We start from the raw sequence: 22752 nt of genomic DNA on the forward strand, positions 1-22752 counted from the left end.
TCTTATTTGGAATAATTGTGAAAAATACTGCATTACTAAAATAAGTGGAACCTGATCCTTAATTCAGAATGGTTACATGTGGTTTACAGACTGTCTCTGATTTGTAATCACATCTCATATAACAATGCTCTCCCCCTTACCTAAAACAAAAACTTAAAAAGTAAAAACAACCACCACCAAGGACACAAGATTCCATATATGCATATACTTTAATAACAAGGTCACTTAGCTATAAATGAACAAAAGGAGACAAGGAGAACTTAACACATGATACTTCCACAGATTTGGGTCAAAACAGGCATACATGAAGATTTAAAACATATATTGTCTGTGTTAACAGAGGTTATAACTACCAATTTTGATTGTGCACATTTTCTAAAACATTATCAAAGAATGTAAAGTTAGATCAAACAATGATGTCAAGAAAATTTTGTCCTAAAATTTTAACAAAGTCTTTTAAGAAAGTCTAAAAACCTCCTATTTTCCCACATTGACTCTCAAAACTTCAGTTTGTATATCAGAATATCAGTTTGCCACTTTAACCTTTACCATACATGAAAAATTATCAAAAATATATTGATGGGTCTATATTGTGACTATTTATATTTACATTAAGCAAAATTATTACCAAGTTCTTTATATACAAATTACCATTTGTCCTACATGAAGTTCATTAAAAAGTTTAAAACTACAGAAATGTCATTAGAAACAATGCATTTCAAAATGTAACTGCTTTCCATCAATGAAGAACATTTTAAAATAATTTAACTGAAAAAAGTAGTGAACTCCCCACCAATTTCAGCTGCAACAGTATTCCTCCTGAATGTTTTCTGTGATTTAAGGGGGGAAAAAATGGGGTAAAGTTTGATTGCAAGGAATTAAATGATAAAAATTTGATGAGTGTTTACTGATCTTATTTTCAAGCAATGTACAGTCTAATTAGGGCTGGTGCTAAAAACTAAAGCAATTTTAAAAAAATTTTTATATTTTTTATTTTACTTTTTATTATTGCTGTTCATATATATATTATTACTGAAGTATAACTGACAGACAATATTATATTAAGTTTCTGGTGTACATCATACTGATTCAACAATTCTGTATGTTAATCAATGGTTAACATGATAAATATAGTTAGCAATAATTTAAAAAATGCCAACAGTTTAAGATAACTGTTAAACATCCTTAAAACCTGGTAAATGTACTATTATAGATACTCTTCAAATAAACTTAAATCAAAAAATAGTATCCCACATCCAATTCAACTGAATATAGCCAAGGCCTTTTGATACCTCTAAAAAGGACCAATATTTAAAAAATCAAACTATTCCAGAACTGGGAAGAATTTAGACTTCAGAAGTATCAGAACAGATAAAAGAAAGTTATAAACATTTAAGAGGAAAAGATTTGGAGAAAAGTTCATAAAGGGATTAATAATACCACTAAAATAAAAAGTCACTTTAATTGTTTTAGACTCAAGGTCGTATAGTAAGGAATTAAAAAGATGTCTTTTTCTGAGAAAAAACTTGAGCACAACATCATTACTTTTTCAAATTTAAGTATCATCAATTAGGATGATCTTAAAACTAAGTGCTGCAATTTTTCCAGTAGAGATGCACTTCTCTTGTCTAAGAGTTAACTAATTTTATAATAATCACTGAAAAATTTAAGGCTCAGTTTCTCTAGTTTGAAAAATGTGATAAGCTCCATTTCAGAAATTGTCTTATTTATATCGATTACACACTACACTAAAGCAAGAAATAAAGGTCCAAAGTATTTACCTAATTAGTGCTCTGTCGCTGGACCTTAGAACCGATACTCTGCGTGTCCTCTTCCTCACTAGGACGTTTCCCACTACTGAGACCAGTGCTCATGGAGCTTCTTCCTACATATTTACAAAACAATTATGTTTAAGATAGGAAGGTGAAAAGAACAGAATGTTCAAATGCTTCATTCTTACCTTGCTTTAATAGGTGAGCTTGTTGATTGTCTCCATGAGCGTAATGTAAAATACCACTCCCTTGAGAGCAACCTGTTAGTATTTAAAACACAGTAAAATTACTTAAACCCCAAATCTTATGTATTAAGACTACAAATCTAGTTTTTAGTAACTGTATTAAGGTCATTTATGCTTTTTAGGACTAAACCTCAATCCTTCATAAGAACAAAGTCACAAGTCCAAATCAGGAAAATTTAAACTTAGGGTCATATAAATGTTGACTTTTGGTTCAAAGGCAAAATCACTGATAATCATTTTCTAAAAAACATTTCTTTACTGAGTAACAATTAGACACTTGACCATGGAAGCAAAATATAGAGCAACAGTGAAATATACATCCTCCTTTACCTCTTGTCCCTTTATTCCACATTCTTCCCTCAGTGCCTGTCCAAAATATATGTCCTTGGAGATAAGTGAATAAGGGCCTTCCAGATGAGAATTAAACAATTCAAATCACACAAAGAGGAGGAAACACAATGTGGCAGTTACCTAGCCTAAGCAATTACATTAATCCTTCCAAAAAGAAACAATGTTATAGGAGAGGGGGTTGGCACAGAAAGTAGGTTCTAGAGAAACAATATGTCCAGATAATGTCAGTATGTCCAAATAATGGACAAATGTGAACATTCTAGCCCCTACACAGAAGTCGCCTTATGGTCTAAGACAATCTACTTATGTTTTTATTGTAATTTCATGCTCATCGAGTTCCTCTGGATAAAGAATTCAGCTTTTTAGGTACTCAGAATTGGGAAAGTGAATGCCCTGATGAGGGATAAGGGCTTCTATCACTGGAAAGTGATAGATAATAAATAATAAACTAGTGCTCCCTGTTGATATATATATTTTAAACATTTTATTTATTTGTCAGAGAAAGAGAGAGAGAGAGAGGGAGAGAGCATAAGTAAGGAGAGCAGCAAGGAGCTGCTCTCAGCAGGGAGCCCTATGCAAGACTCAATCTTAGGACCCTGGGATCATGACCTGAGCCAAAGGCATATGCTTAACTGCCTGAGCCACCCACACATCCCTGCTATTTTATATCACATGGATGGTGTGTATGTGTGTACATGTGTTTGTGTGTGAGTGTGTGTATGTTTGTATTTGGTGATGGTGCAGAGGAAGAGAGAGAGTCCTAAGTAGGCTCCACAACCAGTTGGTGCCTGATGCAGGGCTCAGTCTCATGATCCTGAGATCATGACCTGAGCCAAAATCAAGAGTCGGATGCTTAACTCACTTTTAAACCTCTAGTCTGCCACTTCTAATTATACTAAAAACACTCTGTTCTTGGACTTGTTGAAGGTCAGATTCTGGACTACAGCACATTCACCACTGAATGGTGTTACTCCTGGTTTCACCATCAGCAGAGTGTCCCCTAATAGTGTTAATTGTTGTCTTCCATTATTGCACAAGATTATTTAAAACTTCACCCAAACAATGTGAATGTACTTAATTCCACTGAATTGTACATTTAAAACGGTTAAATGCTAAGTTTTATGTTACATATATTTTGCAATCAAGAAAACTTCAATAGGGCACCTAGGTGGTTCTGCTGGTTGAGTATTGGACTCTTGGTTTCAGTTCGGTTCATGATCTTGGGACCTAGTCCTGCATTAGGCTCCCCACTCAGCAGGGAGTCTGCCTGGGATTCTCATCTCCCTCTGTCCTTCCCCCTACTCATGCACACACTCTCTCTCTAAAATAAATTTTTTTAAAAAAACAAAGGAAACTTCAAAAAATACATTTTCAATTATTGTATTTAGTTGAGTGCTAAATTGTTGAGTGCTCCTTTATGCTAGAGATTATACTAGGTACTAGGGATAGAAATATTATAAAAACATGAGGTCTTATCTTCAAGGGGCTCACAGTCCAAGAAGAAGGTGGCAGACACATAAAATCACTAAGTACAAATAAGTAATATAATGGTCCTGGGATGGAAGTTGTTACAGCATACAGTGAGGACACTGAGGAAGGAAAAGTCAATTTTATTGGAAGAGTCACAGAGGTAGGCTCTAAATAACAGACTAGTCACCTCATTTTCTCAGCTCCATCAATTTTATTCCTCTTCCTGTTCTAAGATAAATGAGAATAATCTCATAAACAAAACAATACTGAGTGAAAGCAGCCAGACACGGAAAAGAGCACAAACTATAATATTTTTATGAAGTTCAAAAATGGGAAAAAATAGAATTAGAAATCAGGAGAATGATTACTTTTGAAGATGGGGGAGGGATTAATAAGCTCAATAAATACATACAGAATTTCCTTAAGATAGCATCTTATTCCTTTAGAGAGTTAAATGATAAGCAGGCACCTAAAATCTTCCTGTGCCCTAAATTCACGAATCTCTCAACTGCCTGTAACTTCCCCATAAAAGTGCAGTAAACTGGGGCGCCTGGGTGGCTCAGTTGTTAAGTGTCTGCCTTCAGCTCAGGTCATGATCTCAGGGTCCTGGGATGGAGCCCCGCATTGGACTCTCTGCTCTGCAAGCCTGCTTCTCCCTCTCCCTCTGCCTGCTGCTCCCCCTACAGTGCTCTCTGTCAAAGAAAAAAATCTTCTAAAATATGCAGTAAATTATATTTTCTCAAGAATAACAGTACAAGAGACAATGAGCAGAGAAAAGAGCTTTGCCAAATCAATTGGCTAATGACTAGCTTAGCTGCTTAGAAAAATCAGAAATCCCATATTCATCATGTCTTTAGGGACACTACAGTAGTTAAATTTCAAATGCCAAGATTATATGAGATAGGAGTCTTAGAATGAAAACTTAAAAAAAAAAAAACCCATATTTGTTTTAAAAAATCCCACATTTTTCTAAGGGCAAAAGTTTATATGAACAGACTCTTCTTATGTTATACTGCCAACAGCACCAAAAGGGTTTTTCACTCATAAAATTCTAACTAGGGGTGCCTGGGTACCTAGGTTGGTTAAGTGTCTGCCTTTAGCTCGGGTCATGATCTCAGAGTCCTCGGATGGAGCCCCACATAGGGCTCCCTGCTCAGTGGGAGATGCTTCTCCCTCTACCCCTCCCCCTGCTTATGCATGCTGTCAAATAAATAAAAAAAAAAAACTTTAAAAAATTCTAACTTAAAGTACTGTGGGGAGAAAACTGCATAGAAAAGATGTTCAAAGGAAATATGCTGAAATTTTAATAGTGACTATCTCTGCTAGATGGAATTGTGGGTGATTTTTATTTTTCTTCTTTTCTATTTTTCTGAATTTCCTAAACTGTATATGGTGAATAGTTTTTTTTTTTTTTTTAAAGATTTTATTTATTTACTTGAGAGAGAGACAGTGAGACAGAGCATGAATGAGGAGAAGGTCAGAGAGAGAAGCAGACTCCCCATGGAGCTGGGAGTCCGATGCGGGACTCGATCCCGGGACTCCAGGATCATGACCTGAGCCGAAGGCAGTCGTCCAACCAACTGAGCCACCCAGGCGTCCCAATAGTTTTTTTTTTTTAAAGCAGTTTTGAGGTACAATTACATAACATAAAATTCAGCTGTTTTAAGTATACAGTTCAATAATTTTTAGTAAATTTACAGAGTTGTGTCATCATCAGCACAATCCAGATTTAGAACACTTTCATGCCCATTTGCATTCATTCTCATTCCTACCCTAAACCTAAGGTAACCATTAACTTACTTTATTTTAAAGACATGCCTTTTCTGAATAATTCATACAAATGGAATTGTAGGGACCCCTGGGTGGCTCAGTGGGTTAGGCCGCTGCCTTCGGCTCGGGTCATGATTCCAGGGTCCTGGGATCGAGTCCCGCATCGGGTTCTCTGCTCAGCAGGGGGCCTGCTTCCCTTCCTCTCTCTCTGCCTGCCTCTCTGCCTACTTGTGATTTCTCTCTGTCAAATAAATAAATAAAATCTTAAAAAAAAAAAAAAACAAATGGAATTGTACAATATGTGGTCTTTTATGTCTGGATTCTATAACTTAACATAGTATTTTTGAGGTCTATCCATGTTGCAGCAAGCACCAGCATTTTATTCCTTCTTACGGATTAGTATTCCATTGCATGGATGTACCACATTTTGACTATTATAAATAAAGCCATCATAAACATCCTCATGATCCTTGTCTTTGTGTAGATATGTTTTCATTTCTTTTGGACAGATATTTAGGAATGGAATTTCTGGGTTTTATGTTAAGTTTATAACATAAACTTTTATGTTAAGTTTAAGAAACTGCCAACCTGTTTCCAAAGTGGCTGTACCATTTTACAGACCACCACTCACAACATATGAGGGTTCCAGGCTCTTCACATCCTCCGCAACTCTTGTTATTGTCTGTCATTTTTTAGGCACTCGAGTGGGTACAGGGTAAATAAGTCATCCCAGTTTGATAGGGATTTTTCAAGTGTTAGCACTGCAAGTCTCATGTCTCAGGAAACCCCTCAATTCCAGGTAATCACTGACAGTTGGTTACCCTAAGTGGGAAGTCTCTGAGTGGTTTTGATTTGCATTTCCCTACTGACTAATAATGCTGAACAGGTATTTTTAATAGAAAAAAAAAATAAAATGTATTACTATCATAAATAGATTATGGTTTGCTTTATTATAAGAACAGAAGTACTTCAAGTCATCTATGTACAAGTTATAAATAATCTTGCCCTTTGATATACCTTGTGAGACACTATAAAAGTCTACAAACAGGGTAAGTAGAGGGCATAAAAGGATATACTTCAGAATGTGGCAAAAATCCCCTTGTATTGGGCATAAAGTAAATAGTCAAAATGTGAGTGCTTTGCTCCTTTCTCCTTAATTGTTAAAGAAAAAAAAGTATATGCTCTCAAAAGGATACAGAGTATTTCTGAATCAGAAAGGCTCAATTTTTTAAAGGGTTTGTTCTTAATATCAATTTTAAACATGTGACTTTTTTTGGGGAAAAAAAAGTATTCCTCAAATGCCTTGAGGCATTTAATTAATTAATTAATCAAATTAATTAGCCTCATGCTATTTTTGGTTAGAACCCTTAAAAACTGATACAATGATTCAAATTTCCAATACTGGCTCCTTGACATTATTAATATCACACATTAAGAATATATGTGGCAACTAAGTATATATCATATGGAAAACCACTACAAATAAGACTGGAAGGAAAAACTCATGTGCAGAAAGCTAAAGGCCCTATGCATGTGTATGATAAACCTTTTGGCCATATTCATAGGACCACTAAACCTTAACTATTTACCTTATACATAAAAGTAAAAAAGTAAAAAAAAAAAAAAAAGAAAAAAAAAAGAAAAAAAAAAAAAGAAAAAAAAAAAAAGAGCCTTCAGAAGGGATATCTGAGTTTCATTCTACCCTTAAAATTGTCCTCCTCGGGGTGCCTGGGTGGCTCAGTGGGTTAAAGCTTCTGCCTTCGGCTGGGGTCATGACCCTGGGGTCTTGGGATCAAGCCCCACATCGGACTTTCTGCTCAGCAAGAAGCCTGCCCCATCCCCACCGCCTGCCTCTCTGCCTACCTGTGATCTCTGTCAAAAAAACAAGATCTAAAATCTACTACATGTAATGATGGTTTCCATCTCCAAAATGTCACTAATGGAATGACAGGGATGTGTGTGTGTGTGTGTGTGTGTGTGTGTATGTGTGTGTACATGTATGGAGAAAAATATTATAGTGAGATTTAATAAAAAATATATTTGATTATTAATCTCTCTATGTTGCAAAGTATAGAAATTTCCTTTTCACTTACTTCCACTGCTGCTACAACCTGGAATATTTTCTCCAGGAGAATACCCCAACAGGCCTCCATTCCCATTAGGATTAGAAGGCACTGATGCAAGAAGACCTAAAGGGAAAAAATTTCCTATTAAACTATGGCCAAGATCAAACTCAAGGATAGATACATAAACACCTCCAAAGAAATAAACCAAAGTTACTAACATACCTAGTCCTCTATATCGTGAAAGCTGCTGATAGATCTGCTTCATCCTTTCAATATTTAAACGGCTTGCCTCAGCATGATTTACCATTGGTTTAGGATAATTAACTCCTATCAAACATTTGGCTACCTTTTGGATACCTTCTGGTGCATTCCAGGGATCATAGATGTATTTTGCAGGGAAACCTCTTAGGACAGGCAAATAACGTCTTTTGGGAGAAGGAAGAAAAATTATAAATAAAATGAACTACAAGCAAATTATAAAAAACTAATTATTAGCTATGAATGACCAAAATCAAGCCAAAACCATTTAATGATTTATTTACCCATCTCCTCATCTCTGCTGCCCATCATGAGTAGGGAACACCTTAAGTGTTGCTTAAACATGAAAAGCTCTTCCTGGATTAGTTATTCCAAACTGAATAATAATCACCCTTGATTTACCTGATATAGTCTCCATTGGGATCTGTTCTCCTACCAAAACCAACAGGGCAATAGCAGTGAAAAAACTGTTGGAAAAAGGAACTACAAGACAGCCACATCCAACTTCCAGCATTTATGCTCCAATCTGCATCAAGCAATAATTCTTCAAATACCTTCAGAAGTAACAGTAACCAATTAGTTTGTAAACATATAATTCTCAAAGCAAGCATTTTTTCCAGGTCTCTGTAGATCAAAAGTCAAGGCAAAGAAAATCTAGCACAGAACCGTAAAACTAAACATTCCAACGTGCGCTCCTTGTTAATATTCTGTTCTATAATGAGTTATTTCAGGGAAAGAAAAATATCAGTAATGTAAGTGAATTTTTCTTTCTAGTCTTTGCAGTATTATGGGGGAGGGTAAAATAATCAGTCAAGTCACTGATTCAATTAAAAAATGGAAGAAAAAAAGCAGTAAACATTTTCAAGAAAGCAAAGATGTTATCAAATAAATCACTAACAAAAACTGAGAAGCTTGGTACACTCCCCTACATATAGGGAGCACCCAAATAAAAATGACTTAAAATGCACTAGTGAAAAAGCAAAAGATAAAAAAAAAAAAAGCACTAGCATTATAGCGTTTAAATTTGGAATTCCTTGACCAAAAGGGAATTAGACTTTAAACACCTTTTTATAAATTCATTAAGTCTGTACTAGACATTTACTTCATGTAAAACTTTGTATTAGGAAATACCAGAGACACAAAAGAAAAAAAAAAGGATCAGAAATGGTCCTTGGGGGCGCCTGGGTGGCTCAGTGGGTTAAGCCGCTGCCTTCAGCTCGGGTCATGATCTCAGGGTCCTGGGATCGAGTCCCACATCGGGCTCTGAGGGAGCCTGCTTCCCTCTCTTTCTCTCTGCCTGCCTCTCCGTCTACTTGTGATTTCTCTCTGTCAAATAAATAAATAAAATCTTTAAAAAAAAAAAAAAAAAAGAAATGGTCCTTGGATAGGGGACATCTATGATATAGGCAGATAGATAAAACAAGTCCTGTTATATATAACCACAAGATGATGTCTCAAAATAATACTATGCTTCACTTTACAAAACAAATCATTAAAAAGTTATGATATTGAAGTGATATTTTAAATTTTATAATGTAAATTCACTATTTCTAAGAATTCTTGGGTAAATCCTCTTTTGTAATAGAAATGATCACCTATAAATATGTAATCCAATGAGTCCAGAGTGTTAAATTTTATAGTTCCCTTGATGGCTAGGCTGGTTCAGTCTCTGAAATGACTTGAGGTTAATCAAACCAGTTATCACCATTTCTCCTGATTACACCATTTCTGCTCTCCAACAGTGTGCCTGTATTAGGGAATTAAATTCTTTACCTGCTGGAAAAAATTAGACTATAAATGAATCTAAGTAACAGACAACTTCTAGGAATTGTTTTAGTAAGGTATAGACTCAAAATAAGACAGTGCTACATTAGTTAGAAGAATACTCACCTTCATTCCTTCTTCCCAACTAATCCACAGGTCACCTCGGGTCAGGAAGCAAGCCACTGCATGTCTGGCTAAATGGTGAATCCAACCCTCCTGACGAAGCTGTGTCATGATGGCATCAATCCATGGAAAACCTGTCCGGCCTTCCGCCCATTTTGCTAAAGCCTCAGGATTTTTATCCCAAGGAATCTGAACACAGATGGGATTTCCTTCCATTTTATCAAAGCGTGGGTTATTTGTTGCTGCTGTATAGAAAAATTCACGCCATAACAGTTGCCCATAAAGGGACAGTGGAGGGGAACTGTTCTTCTTTACCTAAAGTTAAAAAGCAAAGAAGTAGTAACACCAATTTTTAAAGAATTATTTTGAAAAATAAGCTTCAGTTTTAGGTAATACCTTTTTGTATAGATCTGTTAGTTTGAAGTAAAACAGTCGACATGACAAACAACCAAATCGGAGATAAGGACTGAGTCCAGTAGGGCTAGCGAGCAGGGAATTTGCATTCATTCGAGGTCTTTCAAAGTTTGCCACCCAAGCCTGAAAACACAAAGAGAATTATGCTAGTTAACTGGCTTTTCCATTTAAAAAGAGTGTTTAAAACTGACCTGTTTTTTTTAAGTTACATAGTTCTTGGGGAATAAAATTTTATTACCCCAGTCACAGACATGTTTTAATAAGAAACACAACAGAATAAAAGTGAGCTTTCTTTTGTTTCAGCCATCCTTGGGTAACACATACTCATATGAAATAAATTAACCTCAAATTCCTAACCCCAAGCTAAGAGCACTTTTGACCTGTCTTCCTGACACTGAGCTCAAGGTGAAATAGAAGAACTTTATCTTAGCTTCAAAGATACAGTCATCAGATACCAGCTTACATAGGAAGAATATAAGAGGTGGCATTGGTAGTAGCTAAAGAGGAAACAGTCAGTGGAGGAAGAAAAAAATATTTAAATGAGGAGATGGTTATTAATCTTCAAACAATTAGGTTTATGTCATTTTAACTATTTCTCTCAATTCTTCTTTTCAATAGTCTATTTTTTGTTTTTAAAAAGAGTGAAATTATTTTTTAATTGTCAGTTTGGAAATACAAGCATGATCTCTATTATCATACTTTTCTTTCCAAATGCCTTTCCAAACGTGTAAGTGCTTCAGTTTCTCCGCCTGGCCATACTGCAGAGGGCAAGCCATCTGTATCAAAACCTAAAAAAAAAACAAACAGAAAAAAGAAAAAGATATTCTTCTGGAACTAAAATAATTTTTTATGAACCACAATAATTGGTAAAACTACTTCACAGAAAAATTATGACAGTAGCATAAATATGAACTTATGGCCCTAGATAGGTCTTCACATATAAGGACATAATATGGTCTCTGTTCTTTAGGACAAACATTTTAAGGTTATTAACAGATACATAACATTTATAGAACACATAATATATAGATTTATCACTTCTTAGTATAAGAGATTAAGATTTTTTTCTCCTTTGTTTCCCTCTTAATGCAAAATACTTTACATATCAAATCAGAAGTGAGATTTTCTCAGTGGTTTATTGATTCTCAAGCTTCATTTACACCTACCTAGTTCTTCTAGTGAAGGGACTCCATATTTCTCATCATGGTCATCAGACAGAGGAGTTGTACACTTTTCTATCACTTCAGAAGTAATTGTCTCTACTGGCATCTCTAGTGGTTCCATTTTGCTGATGAGAGTCTGGAATCTTTTATAAGTAAGAGGTGGCTGTCCACCATTGAGTTCTATGATCCTATTACAAATTTAGTAAAATGCAAATAAAAAAAATAGTTAGTAAAATGCAGCTAATATTAAAAAATAGTAATATATTTTGATTGATAACTTCTGAAAATGCTTAAAATCAAAACACAAAGTTAAGGGGTGCCTGGGTGGCTCAGTGGGTTAAAGCCTCTGCCTTCAGCTCAGGTCATGATCCCAGGGTTCTGGGATCGAGCCCCACGTCAGGCTTTCTGCTCTGCAGGGAGCCTGCTTCCTCTTCTCTCTCTCTCTGCCTGCCTCTCTGCTTACTTGTGATCTCTGTCTGTCAAATAAATAAATAAAATCTTAAAAAAAAAAAAAAAACACCAAAAAACACAAAGTTAATTACTTAAGACTTCCAGGAGGATATAAGCTTCTCATATGACCAGGAAACTTATTGAAATAGCTAGTGAATCTAAAAGTTATTCTCTTCATTTTCTAGACATCTGCTATGTGTCAAAAATATACAGCATGCAAATAACAAAACCTTTAAGACAAAGGGTATTATTAAGCACCATGAGTGAAAAAACAAGTGGTTAAGTTAGCCTGAAGACAATAACATAAAAATAATATATGTGAAAAGGTAAAAACACATTATAACACAGTTTAAAGAATCTCTTAATCATCGGTAAAAAACAAACCAGACCAGTATTATAATGAGAAGCAATAAAGCAAGTCTTATTAATTAGGATTCTACATACTATATACTCTATGCTATATACTATAGTGATAATCACTTGCAACTTTCTGTTGTGCTCATTATGCCTTTGTTAAATATGTCAGTATATGTATCTTATGGACATACTTTATATTTCCCTCCTCCTTTTCAATGTACTGTTGGAATCAGTTTGCTAGTATTTTGTGAAGATCTTCATATCTACATTCACGAGAGATACTGACCTATAGTTCTCTTTTTTTATGGTGTCTTTATCTGGCTTGGTACCAGGCTGATACTGGCCTCATAGATGAATTTGGAAGTGAAATTAAGAAAACAATCTCATTTACAGTTGCACCAAAAAAATAAAATACCTAGGAATAAACTTAACCAAAGAGGTGAAAGACTTGTACTCTAAAAACTATAAAACACTGACAAAAGAAATTCAAGATAACACAAAGAAATGGAAAGACACTCCATACTTATGGCTGAAAGAACAAATACTGATGGGTTGCCTGGCTGGCTCAGTCAAAAGAATGTGCAATTCTTGATGTTGGGGGAGGGGAAGTTCCACGTTGGGTGTAGAGATTACATAAATAAATAAACCTAAAAAAATTAACACAAAATATATTAAAAAATTTATACACTACTCAAAGCAATATACACATTTAGTGTAACCCCTATCAAAATATCAATAGCATTGGGGTGCGTGGGGGGCTCAGTGGGTTAAAGCTGCTGCCTTTGGCCCAGGTCATGATCCCAGGATCCTGGGATTAAGCCCCACCTCAGGCTCTCTGCTCATCAAGGAGCCTGCTTTCTCCTCTCTCTCTACCTGCCTCTCTGCCTACTTGTGACCTCTGTCAAATAAATAAATAAAATCTTAAAAAAAAAAAAAAATCAATAGCAATTTTCCCAGAGCTAGAACAGAAAATTCTAAAGTTTACATGGAACCACAAAAGACCTTGGAGAGCCAAAGCAATCTTGAAAAAGAAAAAACATTACTGGAGGTATCACAATTCCAAATTTCAAATTACATTATAAAGTGGTAGTAATTAAAACAGCATGGTACTAGCATAAAAAGAGACATATAGGGCAGTGGAACAGAACAGAAAACCCAGAAATAAACCCACAATTACATTTGGTCAGTTAATTATCAACAAAGGAAGAATGAATATACAATGGGAAAAAGTCTCTTCAACAAATGGTGTTAAGAAACTGTACAGCTATATGCAAAAGAAATGAAACTGGACCAATTTCTTGCACCATATGCAAAAATAAACTTAAAACAGATTAAAGACCTAAATGTGAGACCTGAAACCATAACAATCCTTGAAGAGAGCACAGGCAGTAAGTTTCTCTGACATCAGCTGTAGCAACATTTTTTTAGCTATGTCTCCTCAGGCAAGGGAAATAAAGGCAAAAATAAGCTACTGGGACTACATCAAAATAAAAAGCTTCTGCAAAGAAGGAAACAATCAACAAAACTAAAAGTCAACCTACTGAATGAGAGAAGACATTTGCAAATGACATATTTGATAAAGGGTTTGTATCCAAAATCTATAAAGAACTTATAAAACTAAACACCCCAAAAATAATCCAATTAAAAATGGGCAGAATTGGGGTGCCTGGGTGGCTCAGAGGGTTAAAGCCTCTGCCTTTGGCTCAGGTCATGATCCCAGGGTTTTGGGATCGAGCCCTGCATCAGGCTCTCTGCTCAGTAGGGCACCTGCCTCCCTCTCTCTCTCTCTGCCAGCCTCTGCCTACTTGTGATCTCTGTCAAATAAATAAATAAAATCTTTAAAAAGAAAACAATGGGCAGAACACATGAATATTTTTCCAAAGAAAACATCCAGATGGCCAAGAAACACATGAAAAGATGCTCAGTATCACTCATCATCAGGGAAATGTAAATCAAACTATAATGAGATATCACTGCATATCGTCAGAATGACTAAAATTAAAAACACAAAAACCAACAAATGTTTGTGAGGATGTAGAGAAAAGGGAACCTTCTTGCACTGTTGGTGGGAATGCAAATTGGTGCAATCACTGTGTAAAATGGTATGGAGGGTCTTCAAAAAGTTAGAATTACCCTAAGATCCAGTAATTGCACTACTGGATGCAAATAATACAAAATACAAAATACAAAAACACTCATTCAAAAGGACACATGCATCCCTATGTTTATAGCAGCATTATTTACAACAGTCAAACTACGGAAGCAGTCCAAGTATCCATTGATAGATGAATGGATAAAGACAATGTGTTTTGTATGTATGTGTGTATACACACACACATATGTACATGTATATATGTACACACACACACACACACACTGGAACATTACTCAGCCATTAAAAAGAATGAAATCAGGGTGCCTAGGTGGCTCAGCGGGTTAAGCCTCTGCCTTCTGCTCAGGTCATGATCCCAGGGTCCTGGGATCGAGCCCTGTATCAGGCTCTCTACTCAGCAGGGAGCCTGCTTCCTCCTCTCTCTCTGCCTGCCTCTCCACCTACATGTGATCTCTGTCTGTCCAATAAATAAATAAAATCTTTAATAAAAAAAACAAACACAAGAAACAACAAATGTTCGTGAGGATGTAGAGAAAAGGGAACCTTCTTGCACTGTTGGTGGGAATGCAAATTGGTGCAATCACTGTGTAAAATGGTATGGAGGGTCCTCAAAAAGTTAGAATTACCCTAAGATCCAGTAATTGCACTACTGTGTTTTTACTCCCAAAATAGAAAAACACTCATTCAAAAGGGATACATGCATCCCTATGTTTATAGTAGCATTATTTAAAACAGTCAAGCTACGGAAGCAGTCCAAATATCCACTGATAGATGAATGGATAAAGACAATGTGGTTGTATGTATGTGTGTATATACCCACATATGTACATACATATATGTACACACACACACACTGGAATATTACTCAGCCATAAAAAAGAATGAAATCAGGGTGCGTGGGCGGCTTAGTGGGTTAAGCCTCTGCCTTCTGCTCAGGTCATGATCTCAGGGTCCTGGGATGGAGCCCTGTATCAGGCTCTCTGCTTAGGAGGGAGCCTGCTTCCCGCTCCCCCACCTCCCTCCACCCACCGGCCTCTCTGCCTACTTGTGATCTATCTCCCTGTCAACTAACTAAATAAAATCATTTAAAAAAAAAAAGAATGAGGGCGCCTGGGTGGCTCAGTGGGTTGGGCCGCTGCCTTTGGCTCAGGTCATGATCTTGGGATCCTGGGATCGAGTCCCGCATCAGGCTCTCTGCTCGGCGGGGAGCCTGCTTCCTCCTCTCTCTCTCTCTGCCTACTTGTGATCTCTCTCTGTCAAATAAATAAATAAAATCTTAAAAAAAATAAAAATAAAAAATATAAAAAAATAAAAAACGAATGAAATCTTGCCATTTGCAACAACAAATATAGATAAAGTTAGAGAATATGATGCTAAGTGGAATACATTAGTCTGAGAAAGACAAATACCAAATGACTTCATATGTGGAATGTAAAAAACAAAACAAACAAGCAAGGGGGCAAAGAAAGACAAATCAAGAAACAGACACTTAACTACAGAGAACAAACTGATGGTTACCAGAGGGGAGGTGAAGCAGGATATGGGGTAAATAGGTGATGGAGATTAAAGAGTACACTTTTATCATGATGAAAATTTTTTTTAAAGTACATTTTTCATTATAATACATATAATTACATATAAATTATAATCTCTATGTAACTGTGATACCACAAGAACTATTCTCTCTGCTTTTAGTAATTTTGTTTTAGTGTAATACTTTGAGTTTATACACAGGGGCATAATGAAACTTATGGATAGTGAAACTGCAGTGATATTAGTGACACTGCTAATTACATGACTTAAGCAAAATAAAAACCTGAGAAAAATGTTTTCTGTATGTTACATTTTTATATGATGAATTATATATAGTAAATACTCACAATTCAATCCTTTAACTAAACAATCCAATTATATGCATAGCACTAAATCTCCCACTCGGATGCAACTGCTCTTACCTATTTTGTCTCTCATGGGGTTTGAGACAGGCCACTCGAAAATATTATCACTTTGGCATACTGATTACTTTGAATTAAAGTTACTTAAGAAACAGTCAGTATAAGAAGGACACTCTGAGCCTGCTCTGTCCCCCTGAAAGCAAGAAATAAGTTCCCTATGTGAAGGGCACTCTCCTAGAACCTGGAGAATAAAAGGTATCCTTATCATCAGAGACAGGGAATTCAGGCCTGAGAAGGCTATATAAACTTCAGACATGTGCTACCCTAAACTCAAACTTACTTAAGTGTCTTGGCATTTCTTCGCTTATTGTTTCTTTGTCTAAGAGATTTAAAAGTTGCCTGCTTTGCTTACTTCTTTGAGTCTCATAACCTGGATATATGATTCTTTTTTTGGATATATGAATTAAATTTATTTTTCTCCTGTTAGTCTGTCTTAAGTCAATTTAATTATTAGACCAGCCAGGAAGTTAGAAGGGGAAAAGGTAAAGTTCCACCCCCAAACCTACCCCAAATATACTTCCTTCTTGATATCAGCTTCCTAAAGTTAAGAAAACTGGTAAACTAGAAGGCAAGTTTATTTTCAAGAGATATATGACTTTGACTTAATAGGAAATAAGACCACTGCCTGAAATCAACCCACAGTTTTTCATACATTTGGAAAAATAGAATAAAATTAACTAGTTTGTCATATAGCTTATAGAATTAGCTTTACAAACTTGATAAAATGAGGAAATAACTAAAAGCAAAACAATTTAAAAGGCAAACGTTACTACATTAATAAATCTTGTGAACCCTCAAAACTCAAAGCATATAATAACTCCTAAATTTAAACTATAATCTTTTTTGGACAAAGCATCACCAAGAGATGGTATTTCAAGAAATACATTTTAAGAAATAAGATAGTATGCTGTTGTTCGGAGGACTATGGCTACACAAAGTAGTATTACATACAATTTGCAACTGGACTTAAAATCCAGATAGACAAGACTAACACATATGAAATAAAAAAACTTCAGACAATCATACTAAATATATCACAGCACTTCATGGTTTCATGTCATATAAACTATGAAATTAATATTGCTAAGAGCTCAGAAAGGCAAGACCACAGGCTGAGTTAGGACAATCAAGGTAAATTTAGTGATACTCTTAACAGTTTGAAACTGAGACTCGAAGTATTTTTGTCTTATGCACTCACACATCTGTAATTTTGGCATCTGTCACTAAGTAAAAAATCAGAGCAGTTAAATAAAATGCTAAGGGTCTGACATATTTATTTAATTCTCCCACAACTGTATTATGTATATGTTGTTACTTCCATTTAAAAAAACTGAAATCCCACAGGTTAAAACTTACTTGTCCATGTACTTTTTTTTAAATGCCCAGGGTGAGCCTAACGTAGGGTTTGGGTTCATAACCCTGAGATCAAGACAAGAGTTGGACACTTAACCAACAGAGTCATCCAGGTGCACCCTTGTCCATGTACTTAACACCCCTGAACTGTACACTTAAAAATGGTTGAGACAACAAATACTATGCGTATTATACCATAAAAATAAAAGAAAAAAACTTACTTGTCCAGGTCATATAATGTATGTGAAATTCGTACAATCACTTCCACTCCAGCTTCAGTAGCCAGTTTCTTAATAGCTGCATCTCGTTCCTTTCCAAAAGGCTCAGAATCATACTCAATTGAAAGTTTAGTAATGTTCCATTCCTAAAATACAAAAAAGGAACAAAAATGTACATAAATTTTCATAATTATTTTTCTACTATAACAATACATTCGGGGAAAAAGTGAAAAGCTTAAACCCTACATATAAAATAAATGTACATAAATCAAACTTCAAATATGCAGGAAGAAACTACACAATTTATTTATTTTTTTTTTAAGATTTTTATTTACTTGACAGAGAGAGATCACAAGTAGGCAGAGAGGCAGGCATGGGGGCAGGGGTTGGGGGGGGAAACAGGGTCCCCACCCAGCAGAGAGCCTGATTCAGGGCTTGATCCCAGGACCCTGGGACCCTGACCTAAGCCGAAGACAAGGGCTTTAACCCACTGAGCCACGCAGGTGCCCTGAAACTACACAATTTATAAATTCAGAATTATGTAACTAAGAAATGTATACTCAGTAGATTTTAGGCATTGCACTAGTCAGCAAACAATCTAACTAGCCATATGCTTAAAACCAGCTTCCTAAATTTGTTTGCATAGCACTTTACTTTTCAAATAATTTACACTTACATGTTCTCATTTGGTCCTCAAAATAACCCCCAGTTTGGCACTTTGGCTGATACCTCCATTTGGCAGAGAAAGTTATTTTAAAAATTTAGGGACTTGGGGGGCGCCTGGGTGGCTCAGTGGGTTAAGCCTCTGCCTTCGGCTCGGGTCATGATCTCGGGGTCCTGGGATCGAGCCCCGCATCGGGCTCTCTGCTCAGCAGGGAGCCTGCTTCCCCCTCTCTTTCTGCCTGCCTCCTCTCTGCTTACTTGTGATTTCTCTGTCAAATAAATAAATAAAATCTTAAAAAAAAAAAAAAATTTAGGGACTTGGGCGCCTGGTGGCTCAGTCAGTTAAGCATTTGCCTTCGGCTCAAGTCATGATCCCAGGGTCCTGGGATAGAGTCCTGCATCAGGTTCCCTGCTCAGTGGGGAGTCTGCTTCTTCCTCTCCCTCTGTTGCTCACTCTCTGTATTTCTGTCAAATAAATAACTAAAATCTTAAAAAAAAAAAAAAAAATTTAGGAACCTGCCCAAGTTCACAAAGAACCAGAATACCTGGAGGATATTTATGTCTGCTGAATTTGTATCTGCTGATTCTAAGAATTGGTCTTTCACAAACTTTTTTTTTTTTTTAAGATTTATTTATTTGAGAGAAAGAAAGAGCATGAGTCGGTGGGGAGCACAGGGAGAAGAAGACTCCCCAGTGAGCAGGGAACCTGATACAATGGAGGGTTCAATTCCAGGACCCTGAGATCGTGACCTGAGCTGAAGGCAGATGCTTAACTGAGCCACCCACATGATCTTTCACAAACCTCTGATAGTTAATATGGTATATGTTGCTTTGTGGAGGTACTCTGTTTTTATTTATAATGTTTTTATTTCAGATTACCAAAAAATGTTAGCTGTGGAGAAATAGAGATAGTAATAATGTCAGATATTTATTGAGTTTCAGGTGCTATATCGATAAATTCTGTATACATCTCCTTATAGTGATTTTCAATGTAGAGACTATGACTTCAGGGAACTGTGATTTCCTAAGGGGGTAGTAACTTTTTTAATCTAAAATCTATTCTGATGTATCTTACAAGAAAAAAAAATAAACTGTAAGTCTACTATTATTTATTTCACTATATGGTAACACACTAATTCTCCAAACCTGTACAGTTTAGACAAAGGCTGTTCCCAACAGTGGGTTAAAAAAATACTACTATAAACCTTGCAGTGTATATCCTTATCTTTATGCATACATCTTAAACATTTTTGGGCATTTGATCTATTTTTCCTAGAAACAGTTCCTTAAAAAACAACAGATAAGCATATTTAAAATTTCGAAAGACACTGTCAAATTTTCCACCAGATATATTGTACTAATTCATACTCTCATCAGTAGTATACCAAAGTGCTTGCTCCCCATATACTTACCAGTAGTATGTTAAAGGTTTTTTAAAAACTAGTAACACATACATATGGTATACACAGAAAAACAGCACTCATTTTTAAAAATTTCCTTTCTTGAACATCTTGAAGAATGCATACCAAACTGTCAATAGCTGTTACCTTTAAATTTAGGAGCTCAAATTATTTTTGGTAATTATTTTTTATTTTACACACTGTTGCATTGTTCACATTTGTTAGTATGATCGTGTAATGTTTTTTGAAATTTAGAAATAAAATAAGACTAGGAAAGCATTATATTTGTTTTATAGTGAAACAGTATAGAGTAGTAGTTAAAAAACAAAGGATCTAAAGTAAGACCTCCTGAGTTCAAAGACTGGCTCAACTATTTTCATAAATGGCTAAACTCTTCATGTCTGCTTCTTCATCTATAAACTGAGTAGAATGTGAGTAATGTGCTTAGAGAGCACCTAGCACATAATAAACACTATGCGTTTGTTATAGTAAAATGAAAAAAAAGAAATCATTATGTTACAGGGCTGAAAGATTAAATAAGATAATGCCTGTAAATTCTTAAGGACATAGAACACAGTTAAATTCAATGAATGACAGCTATTATTACTAGCTATTTGTATTTTCTTTTTCTGTGAGTTGCAGGCTATGTTTGCTTGGTTTTCTATCACACTAAATTCTTCTCTTATGGACTTGTAAGAGCTGCCATATATGTTAAAACTTTTTTTCCTAAATAGTAGTTTGCAATTCCGATTTTTTTATAAATAATTTTTTAGTTTTTAGAGTTTAAGATAGAGTTTAAGTCAATAACATTTTTGAAAAAGAAGGAAACACAAGTCAGACACCTAAAGATCAAGATACAGACCACATTACTAGTAAAGATAACTGCAGAAAAATTTCAGGGTTATGGGCAGGTAAGCCTGCTAATATTTTACCCCTAAATTAAACAGATTTACCTACCCAAGATAAGCAGCCCATCTCCTGCAGTATGGATTTATTGCATAGGAGAAGAGAACAGGATGTGTGCTCTCAGCAAGTGAGAAGAAAAGGCATAATCTGAGCTATACTCATACAATCTGAGCTACACTCACCTAGCTCCTTCTACTGCATTCCCCCATGAAATCTTTCACTTCTTCCCTGGGGATAAATTAGTGAATATCTCTCTACAAGGGGTGGGGGGGGGAAGCTAGGGAAAAGAAAGTTCCTCAAACATTAATTAAATTCATTTATACATCAAATATTATAATCTTTATTACAGGCCAGATATAATGCTAGGTCCCTCTCTCTTAGAGCTTACTGAAGAAAACTAGCAACACAGAGGTAAATTTAAAAAGTAAATACACGGGGTGCGTGGGTGGCTCAGTCATTAAGCATCTGACTTCAGCTTGCGTCATGATACCAGGGTCCTGGGATTGAGCCCCAAGTCAGGTCCCCTGCTCAGCAGGAAGTCTGCTTTCCCTCTCCCACTCTCACTGCTTGCGTACCTGCTCTCATTATCTCTCTTTTTCTGTCAAATAAATAAAATCTTTTAATAAATAAAGAAATAAAAAGTAAATATAAAATAACCATCAGAAAAAAACAGAATGCTATGATAGAGAACATGGGAATTCTGGTAAGCTGATAAGCTAATTATCTACTCTTTTTTTTCCCCAATTACGCTGGCAAGACTTTCAGTTAGTGATTAAAGTTTATATCCTTGCTTTTCTCCTGATTTTAGGTGGAAAGCAGTCACTATTTTGCCATTAAGAATGACATTAGCGGGGCACCTGGGTGGCTCAGTGGGTTAAAGCCTCTGCCTTCGGCTCCAGTCATGATCCTGGGGTCCTGGGATCAAGCCCCATGTCAGGCTTTCTGCTACGCGGGAAGCCTGCTTCCTTCTCTCTCTCTCTCTGCCTGCCTCTCTGCCTACTTGTGATTTCTCTCTGTCAAATAAATAAAATCTTAAAAAAAAAAAAAAGAATGACATTAGCTATGTTTTAAATTAACAACTTTTATCAAATTAACATTTACCAGTTTTCTATTGCTAGTTTGGTTAAAGTTTTTTAAATCATAAATTGATGTTGAATTATGACCAATGCTCTTTCTTCATCTATTGAGATAACTGTAATAGCTTTTCCTATATTCTGTTAACAGGAAGGTTCACCTTAGTTGATTTTTATAATGTTGAACCAACTTGGTATTCCTGGGCTAAACTAAATATTGCTTATTTCAATTTGTTAATATATTGTTAAGCGTATCTGAGGCTGCTTCTGGGGGGACATGTGGCTATTCTTTTTTCCTTAAAATTTCTTCAGTAGTTTTGCTAGTAGAGTATGGTATTAGAGTTAAGTTGGCCTCATAAAATAAGTGTTTTGGGGAAGTGTTCCCAACATTTTCCTATGTTTTCTGAAAAGTGTTATAAAACTGGTATGATTTTTCTCTCAAATATGTGATAGAATTCACAACCAAAGCCTTCTTGGGCCTGGAGTTTTATTTATGGGAAGGTTTTCAATCATAAATTCAGTTTCTTTAAGAGATATAGGGCTATTCACATTTTTCTTTTCTTCTGAGAATTTTATAACTTGTACTTTTTTTTTTAAGATTTTTTTTTTATTTATTAATTTGACAGAGAGAAATCACAAGTAGACGGAGAGGCAGCCAGAGAGAGAGAGAGAGATAGGGAAGCAGGCTCCCTGCTGAGCAGAGAGCCCGAAGCGAGACTTGATCCCAGGACCCTGAGATCATGACCTTAGCCGAAGGCAGCGGCTTAACCCACTGAGTCACCCAGGCGCCCCTATAACTTGTACTTAAGAAAATTTTCATTTTAGTTGAATAATTTATTAGCATGATATTTATAACATCCTTTATTAT

General features: G+C 35.8%; 1 protein-coding gene across 2 annotated transcripts in view; it reads right to left on the reverse strand.

The window, feature by feature from the left end:
• CRY1 (cryptochrome circadian regulator 1) overlaps positions 1-22752 on the reverse strand; it is a 99681-nt gene that overhangs the window by 13574 nt on the left and 63355 nt on the right. The window contains exons 3-13 of one of the 2 annotated variants that reach the window (XM_059186765.1): positions 17846-17988; positions 11400-11584; positions 10933-11021; positions 10216-10356; positions 9823-10134; positions 8335-8486; positions 7897-8099; positions 7702-7797; positions 1961-2032; positions 1782-1885; positions 191-830 (exon numbers count right to left, since the gene is read on the reverse strand). In XM_059186765.1, coding sequence (XP_059042748.1) covers positions 1782-1885; positions 1961-2032; positions 7702-7797; positions 7897-8099; positions 8335-8486; positions 9823-10134; positions 10216-10356; positions 10933-11021; positions 11400-11584; positions 17846-17988 — 1497 coding nt within the window. In that variant the 3' untranslated portion in view covers positions 191-830. Of the gene's footprint in view, positions 1-190; positions 831-1781; positions 1886-1960; positions 2033-7701; positions 7798-7896; positions 8100-8334; positions 8487-9822; positions 10135-10215; positions 10357-10932; positions 11022-11399; positions 11585-17845; positions 17989-22752 lie in introns of those variants that run through there. The other variant, XM_059186766.1, reaches the window with a different exon arrangement.

This window comes from Mustela lutreola, chromosome 8, assembly GCF_030435805.1.
Source record: "Mustela lutreola isolate mMusLut2 chromosome 8, mMusLut2.pri, whole genome shotgun sequence".
NCBI classification, from domain to species: domain Eukaryota; kingdom Metazoa; phylum Chordata; class Mammalia; order Carnivora; family Mustelidae; genus Mustela; species Mustela lutreola.